General features: G+C 47.8%; 1 protein-coding gene across 1 annotated transcript; it reads left to right on the top strand.

Moving 5' to 3' along the window:
* Positions 1 to 347: 347 nt before the first annotated feature.
* On the top strand, positions 348 to 8,138 carry LOC115631469 (WD repeat-containing protein 81). The gene is made up of 5 exons (XM_030528222.1): positions 348 to 562; positions 752 to 2,536; positions 3,003 to 5,527; positions 5,878 to 7,465; positions 7,528 to 8,138. The coding sequence occupies exons 2-5, from the start codon at positions 843 to 845 to the stop codon at positions 7,760 to 7,762; spliced, it is 6,042 nt and encodes a 2,013-aa protein (XP_030384082.1). The 5' UTR covers positions 348 to 562; positions 752 to 842; the 3' UTR covers positions 7,763 to 8,138.
* The last annotated feature ends 480 nt before the right edge of the window (positions 8,139 to 8,618 follow it).

The following is an 8,618-nucleotide window of genomic DNA, read 5'->3' as shown; positions in this document are numbered from 1 at the left end:
TCCCCTGTGGATGAGAAAATGATTAATAACATACTAGCTATATACATATATAACGACCATCAAACTGAAATGAAATTGATTTTAAAATAGTCTATACAATTTCCGAAATGCGTTACATTTTATAATGCTTATTAGTTTAATTATGAGTTTTAATGAATACATTTAAAAACAGACTATCCACAAACGTACAAAGGTTTGTGGATCGCATTCCATTGAGTGATTGTGTTTGTGGAACACAATTTGCAGTTGGCAAATACAGCAACCACATCAACCAGCTGCTAATCAGCTGTGCCAGCTGTACAGTGTGTTGGCTATTGTGAACGGACAATGCTATTTACTTGGGTCGCAAATTGTTTTTGTTAATTTAATACATAATACTTATATATTAAAATACAAACAACCGATAATAGTGAAAAGCGCACAAAAGCCCGCATGCCAGAGCTACGCACACTGCAAAATATTAAAGAAAATGTGAGGTGCGCATAAAACGGGAACAGGTCGTCACGAGACCCAGCGTTTTAGATTCCTTTTGGAGGTGGAAGAAGAGTAACCATAAATTTGGGTAATTATTGAACACCCGGGGGCGTATAAAAGTTAAAAACGGTAACAGCAGTGTTACTAATACAGCAGTTGGAATTATTTACGTACATACATACATTTGTATGTATGTACATACATATGTTTGCACCTTTCTTTGTTTCTACCTTTTCTGATTAAGTTTAATTAATCGTTTACATTTTATTACTTTCAGACTCTCCTATGCAGCCATTTGGCATTAGCTGTGCAATAGGGGTCAAGTTTGCGCCCCCAATTTTAGTGACAATTTGAAGAGCATTGGCAGAATGGGCGATCTGGGCATTTGGCAGGAAATTGGGATTAATGCTCAGCATGTGTGTGAGTCAGGCGGCGGCATTGACAGCCATGGCGAGGGCGCTGGACGTTATCAGTTGATAGTGGATAAGGCCTGGCTGCAGGCTTTGGAGCGTCAACGAAAACTAATACCTTTTACGGCATGGCCCCAATTGGATAGGCGGGCACATCCGACAGGCCCCCTCGAACACCCCTGGACGCGCATTTTGGTGCAAACGTACCGCAAGCAGCCCCAACTAAAGGCTTACTCACTGCCGCAGTGCATAGCGAGCGAGTCGGACGCACAGTCCGAGTTTCCACTCACATATTCCCAAGCGGTGGCACATGTGGCGAACCGCAACTTCAAGCAGCTGTGGGAGGCGGCTTATAAGCAATATACGGGCGCTCATGTCAAGCTGTGTCGGCCTACAACGACAAGCGGGAAGCAGTTGCTGCATTCCCCCACACAACAGGGCTTACTGCCACACGATGCTGTGCTCAAAGAGCTCATACAAAGGATCTATGCCTGCCCCGTGCTGCATTGTCAGCTGGATCGTGTTGCCCCCGGCTCCACGGCAGTGTCGCCCGATAGCGCTGAAATAAATAGTGGCAGCGATTGTCACCCGAATGTGCTGCCAGCGCTTGTTGCAATAGAAACATCCACACACTTCAGCGTATTCTACTATCCGCCAGCATTGGAGTGCAGCCTTTACGACTGCATCACCTACAGTCCGGCCATATTGGGAAAGGGCTACAACAAGACGCTCTTCGTAATCTACCAAATCTTGCAGCTTGCCAAACACTTTCAGACGATCGGCCTCTTCCTGGGAGATCTGCGTCTGCAGCACATTCTCTTACGCGACAATTTGTGGCTGCAGGTTCAACCACGCCTGCTCTGCAATATGCTGCATGATGCCGCTGCCTCGGCCCAGGACATGTCGCCACTCTCGCCAGAACCGCCGGAGCAGATGGCACTCGCTGAGGATCTGCACTCCAGCAGCACCACAACTATGTTCGATCTCAAGCTGGCCTACGATCCGGCGCAGTTCACATTGCGCGAATATTGCGAGCTGTGGTGCAACGGCCAGCTCTCAAACTTCGATTACCTCACCATCCTGAACAATGCGTCGGGACGCAGCGTTCACAATGCCGCCCACCATCACATCATGCCGTGGGTAACCGATTTTACAGCTCGCAATGGCGCCAACTGGCGCGACCTGACAAAGAGCAAGTATCGCCTCAATAAGGGAGATATACATTTGGATCTCATGTACGCGCATGGCAGCCAGCATGCTCCGACTTCCGACGGCAGTGGACTGCCCATTCCAGTTGATGGTGCACAGCAGGTTGCCCATCATGTCTCCGACTTCCTCTCAGAGATCACATATTTCGTCTACATGGCTCGCCGTACACCGCAGTCTATTCTCTGTGCGCATGTGCGGCCCATTTGGGTACCGGCCGAGTATCCTGTGTCCATACAACGTCTGCAGGAATGGACGCCCGATGAGTGTATTCCAGAGTTCTATTCGGATCCGCTCATATTCAAAAGCATTCACGAGGATCTGCCAGATCTGGAACTGCCCACATGGGCAACTTGCCCGGAGGACTTCATATGCAAGCATCGTGAGGCCCTGGAGTCCCAATATGTCAGCGAGCGACTCCACCATTGGATAGATCTGAATTTTGGGTGAGTAGTGCCTAAGAATCTTCTTTCAGTGCAGTAGATGGATAGCTGAAATTTCGCTTTAAAATGCCTTTGCTTAGGTGCTTAGTTTGAGAAGCGCAGAGGAGGGCTGTGTTTTTCATATAATTGAAAATATAATTAAATAAGCTCTTAAGGGTTTCTTAAAACTGGTTATATATTTCAATGAGCAGAGGTGCTGCAAAATCTGTATCCGTAAGAAACATTTTCATTTACATATACAGGTACATATATAATTAACGATTGTTAAAGAAAAATAACTACAACTTGAAAGGTTTTTGTAAAACATAGCCCCGAAAGTGGAAATGACTTACTAAATACTTCTGAATTTAATGCAAAGTATGAATCATTTCCATAAAGAAGGGCTAGTAATAGAATATTAATTAGATTAATTAACTATAATATTAAACTACTTTAGTTTAATTAACTTAACTCTCTTCTTCACTTACAGCTACAAGCTGAGTGGCAAGGCGGCTATCAAGTCGAAAAACGTCTGTCTCAGCATGGTTGATCAGCACCGCAATCTCAGTCAGCGTGGAATTGTGCAGCTTTTCACGCAGGCACATCCGCCGAAGCGTTGCTCCGCGCCCTGGTTCAATAAGGCAGCACCCCGATTGGCTCAACTGTATGGCCCATCATCGTCGTCGCGTTCCCCAAAGTCCTCGCACAGATTGCAGGCGCCTGAATCGCGGCGCTTGGCCAAAAGCACAGATAATCTGCATTTAAGCAATGGCAATGGTTCGGATAAAAGCACGCCACGCATGTCGTTGCGTCCCTCCGATGAATCAACAACCAACAGCAGTTCCAGCACCTCGAGCTTCTATGCCACAACCAACTTTATTGAGCTACCCGAGCACTATAATCCAACGGTGCTGCTGCAAAGTCTCGAGACCCTCGAGACTTTTTATGCACGCACGTTTCCGCAACAGCAGGCCACGCCTAATCCGGAGGAGAAAATGATCTCAAGCGATTTGCTCTTCGAAGACAATTCAGCGGAATCGTTCACCAATCAGCTATTTGCCGGCGCCGATGCGGAAGCATCAAGCAAATGCAAAAACCTCTTAGCTTCCGGAACACGCCGACAACGCTGCCTCCAGCAGCTTCTGGCGGGACGTCGGCAGCGCGAACTGCAAGTGCTAGGCTGCCTCATTGTCGAGCTGTTTGCCATGCAACGTCTGCGTCCGTTGCTTACGGGGAACGGACAAAGCGCCAGCTTCGAGGCCCGTCTACAGGCCTGTCGCACCGTCGCCAACTTGCATCGCCAGGAGCTGCCGAAGTGTGTGCGTTTTGTGGTTCGTTTGCTGCTCCAACTAACTGAGGAGCAGCCGCAGCAATTGGGAGTTCTGCCGCAGCCCACAAATGCCGCTCAGCTGCTTGAACCGATGTTTGCCAACTGCCTGCTGCCCTTTCCCACACACTTCTATGCCATTTACGGTCTGGTACGTGCTCTGCACGCCTTTGACTTCGACTCCACTCTCCTCGAGCTTCACACGCACTTTAGCTGCAATGGCAAGGAGTGCGCTCGCTATACGGATATTGATCGACAACGTGTCCTCTTCCAACGCAAAATAGCCGAATGCAAGGTCATGTCCTGTTATGCGCATCTGCGTCGTCTCCTGGAGCCCGTAGCGTACGAACAGTTCGCGCCCATCGAGCTGCTGCTGCCACATATTATAGATCTGCTCAAGGACGAACGCACCTCCATACTGACGGCCTGGAATCTGTTCGACCCGATGGCTCAGGCTCTGGGCATTGCACAGACCCAGCAGCATTTACTGCAACCCATCATGAAACTCTACGATGTCGAGTGTTTCGAACGCGGCATGACTTCCGTTCGTGTTGGTTCTACGACGGGCGTGACGGTAGCTTCTGCACTGGGCGCCGGTGGGTCTGGCCACTTAACCGCCGGTCTACGTTTCTCCACCAGCAGCTCCTTCAAGTCACGCAAGTCCGTAAAGCTCTATCATCACAGCTTCCTGTTGCGACTAATCGTGCGCTTCGGCCTGAAATGTTTTCTGCAACACTTTATAGCCCCACTTATCGAAGCTGTGGGTGGCTACAAGGAGCCGGAGCAGGGCAATGGCTTCCATTACCACAACGACGCGGAGCAGAATAGCGATAGTCGGCGCACCAGCAAGAATCTAAGCTATGCAGCGGCGGACGAAAGAGAGGTGGAGCCTGAGAGCTCGCCGGTGCTGATTAAGCCAGACATAGAAGAGGTTTTTAGCTTTGAGGAAGATGCCGCCTCCGATCATATATCGAACTCCGGCACCGCAGAGAACAAGTCCATAGATTCATTTGATATGCGTGGTGGCAGCGCTACCACCACGGCCGAGGAGGCAAAGGAGTACGAAAGCGATCCGGACAAGCTGGTCATCAATGAGATCATCTACGGCTCTAAACTCTCTCAGTCATCATTAGAAGAACCCGATAAATTATCACTTAAAAGCCAAACAGCGGAGTCCCAGCAACCACTAGCCCTCCATCTGAGTCCACGCTCTCCCACCATTGAGATACCCGAAGGCGCTTTCCGACGCAGTTTCCAACTAAGCGCCATCGACTGTGACATTGGCTCGCGTAAGAGCGTTGATTCCTTTGAGCTGATCACCCAAGCGGCAGAGCAAGCTGTGGAACAGGAAAAGATGCCGTCCACAGAAGCCTGCGATTCATTGCAGGCTTCAGTTATCTCAAAAATGTCCGAAGCCAAGGCGTTGCAGAATAATCGTATCAGCGAAATGAGTGCCGAAAGTTTAGTTTGGCTCTCCCATCGACTGGGCCCCGCCCTCACGTCCCGCTATATCACAAGAAACCTCCTCAAAATGCTCTCCCTCTGCTATGTGGGTCAAGAGAATCTCCTGCCCGAGTCGCCCGATGCAGACGAATCCGGGAACCTAAATTACTTCAGCATAGCCCAGGCGCGTGTGGTTGGCGATCGGAGTGCGTCCCGCGTCCTCGAGTGCCTCGTCTCCATTGCAGGTGAGTTCTTATGGTGCTTCGCATGAGAATCGCAGAGGAGGATTTTTAATTCAATTGAAAAAATGACTTAGTAAACCAGCTTTGGGTGCAAAAACTGGCTTCGATTAAGTGCTCCTTTTGAGAAGCGCAGAGGAGGGCTTTGTAAAAATCAGATATTAGTTTCTCCATTTAATATTATTTGATCAGCTATTTATGCCGAAAACTGATTGAAGAGGAGTTATTAGTTAACGCTTTAAACATTAGCTATGAATTATAAATTTGCTCTGCAGAGCTAAGATTAGGACTAGGTTAGGCTTAGTTACAAATCATTAAAAATTAGCTTACCTTTCTACCCATTACCTTCCTACTAGCGCTCTTTGGTGAGCCCTTTCTCCTACTCCAATACTTTCCGCACATCAGCGAGCTAATTGCGCTCTGCTCCAAACGTATAACGGGCAGTCTAGAAGGTGCGATCATCAGTTCGCTGCAGCTATTTAAGTACATGGTGCCGTGCCTGACGGACGCCAGCATAATGGAACATCTGCAAGACACTCTGCTAGATGCCATCTTGCTGCCCATTCTGCGGCTACTCAGTTCGACGAATCTGCTCATGCCCAGCGGGTATTTGGGACGTTCGCTGCTGGCTCGGAAATTCCTGGACGCCATTTACGCATTGAGCGTTCGCATAGGCTCCGATATGTCGAAGGAGCATCTCTGCCAACCACTACTCTGTCCCTTCTTCTTGATATTCAACAAAGCTTATGGGCTGCCCGAGAACTTTACCAGCAATCTGGCTAACTTGATACTGGGAACTGAGGGCGAAAAAGAGCGTGCTGTGGAAGAGCTGCGTGACGTCTTCGGACCAGAATTGGCGCACACAGCCTATTTGGCTTTTCTGAGATTTCTTGGCGAGGCCATCATGCAGCGAACTCTGAACGTAAATCTGGATTTTGTGCTGAGTCTGTGCCATGAGTACGAACAGCCCGAGGGTTCGAAGGATGCAACGCTCCTGGCCACCGCCAGCATAAGCGATGCGGACACCACAGATGCTCCCTGCGAGGTGGCCAACAGCTTTGGCACACAAATCGTTGGCAATCGTCTGGAGGTCGCCAGCAATAGCCACGGAGCGTTGGGGCCCATGGAAGTGCTCGACATGGTGGCGTATAAGTTCGATCAGCTGCCGAGCACGCGGCATCTAAAGGGCAACTGGTTGGCCTACTGGCGACACGAAATCACGCGCAGCGACAAGGATAATCACACCTTAAATGTGAAGCAGATACGTCTGCAATCGTTTGTAGGGCATACAAACTCGGTGCGCGCCATCTATGCACTGGACAATGAAAACAGCTTCATTTCGGCCTCGAAGGACAAGACCGTGAAGCTGTGGTCGCTGCGCAGCGAAGGCGATGGCCGTAAAGCTAGTGGTTGCCAGTTCACCTACACGGGCCATAAGAAGTCCATACACTCACTAAGCTTTCTGGAGTCTTTGCGGTATGTGGTGTCCTGCGATTCGGGCGTGCATTTGTGGGATCCCTTTATAGGTCGACCTCTGGGCATATTGGATGCGCCGCGTCACAATGCCATTACGGTTGTCAAATGCCTGCCCTCGCACTCCCCATTGGTAGTGGCAGGCACAGCCGAGTCTACGGTGAAGATCATCGATGCCCGCACCATGCAGTACGTGAACGAGTGGCGCGTCTGCAACGCAACGTTGCCCAATGCCACGGTACGTTGTGTTGCGGTGGCACCATCCGGCAATTGGTTGGCTGCCGGACTCTCCTCCGGCGGCATTGTGATGCTCGACACACGCACCGGCATGGTCCTCAACTCCTGGCGGCCCATCGAGTGTGATCTCTTACAGCTGGCCGCGCCCAATGATCAGCAGCTGGTCAGCTCCGCCTTGGACCACAGTCTGGCCGTCTGGCATGTGCCGGACGGAATTCTACATTACCAACTCAAGTACAACTTATCCAACCCATTATTCGATTGACTTAATTACCCCAACTCATTGACTTTTTCAGACCACCCCCTGAGCCGGCGCATTTTCTTCAAACATGCTCTTCGACGCTCATTTACGCCACCACCGGAAATCGGGTGGGCGTCTACGCGGATATTGCCAATTCGCATTCCATTAACACAATCACCAAACTGCGTGCCGAATCCTTTCGTGGCGTGCTAACATCCCTGGCTGTACTGCCGTTGAATCACGTCTTTCTGGCCGGCAATGAAAGCGGCAACATAACACTACTCTGCTAGGAAAGACTCTGAAGGAAGACTTTAAAGAACGAGCTTGATGAACCCCAAGAAATCTCAACAGTTTCATTTGCCAACCAGAGGAAAAGTATCAGAAGGTAGCGCTGAAACTGTAAAACAAACATACATATACAAAATATGTATGTATGTCTCCACATCTTTAATAATATATTATAAGATTAATTATCTACCGCACCTGTGACCTTTTGTTGACTTTTTGTTTTAGTATTTGATTTCAATATATCGCACCAAATATTATTTGTATGTAACAAACGAAATTATAGTATATACTCACACAAATCTATACACGATATAAAGAATAAGGCTTAACCTGGACAATGTATGTATATTATATTAAAATGTATTCAAATCATTCCAATACCTACGTTCGTATTTATGCTTACTATATATCCATAGATTATTAACTGCTGGCGCATGTATGTAGCGTTCTTTAGCTTTAAGTTGGAAAAGGTATAAATAAAGCAAAATATAATTATTGATATTAAAACAAAATGGTTTCTACTTTATTTGGGTCATAAACACAATAACTAAACCAGCTCTCAGTTTGTATACATATACATACATATGTACATAGTATGTACGTACATCTGTATATATGTATGTATGCATGTAATAATATATAATGCGATTACATTTCTTTGCAATTCCAATTACAACAGTTACAGTTCTTGTTTTGATTTGTTAACATTTAGGAGGCAAAGTATTCCAGAGAGTTTTCTGATTAAAAATTGTGTGCATACATATTTTTTTTCGATTTTTTTTATTTTACTTTAGATATCTTAACTTCAAAGTGTTATGCCAAGCCGTTGCGCTGATTATTTCTATAGTATGTAAAGCA

This window comes from Scaptodrosophila lebanonensis, unplaced genomic scaffold, assembly GCF_003285725.1.
Source record: "Scaptodrosophila lebanonensis strain 11010-0011.00,11010-0021.00 unplaced genomic scaffold, SlebRS2 tig00001412-arrow-pilon, whole genome shotgun sequence".
NCBI lineage: Eukaryota > Metazoa > Arthropoda > Insecta > Diptera > Drosophilidae > Scaptodrosophila > Scaptodrosophila lebanonensis.
Note: the sequence above shows the minus strand (reverse complement) of the source record. Positions and strands in the feature narration are given on the sequence as shown.

Bases quoted from the DNA above. Each gene is read 5' to 3' on its own strand.
- LOC115631469 (XM_030528222.1), top strand. From the start codon at position 843: ATGGGCGATCTGGGCATTTGGCAGGAAATTGGGATTAATGCTCAGCAT. The intron at 5,528-5,877 runs GTGAGTTCTTAT...CCTTCCTACTAG, and splicing joins GTGCCTCGTCTCCATTGCAG to CGCTCTTTGGTGAGCCCTTT. The intron at 7,466-7,527 runs GTACAACTTATC...TGACTTTTTCAG, and splicing joins ATTCTACATTACCAACTCAA to ACCACCCCCTGAGCCGGCGC.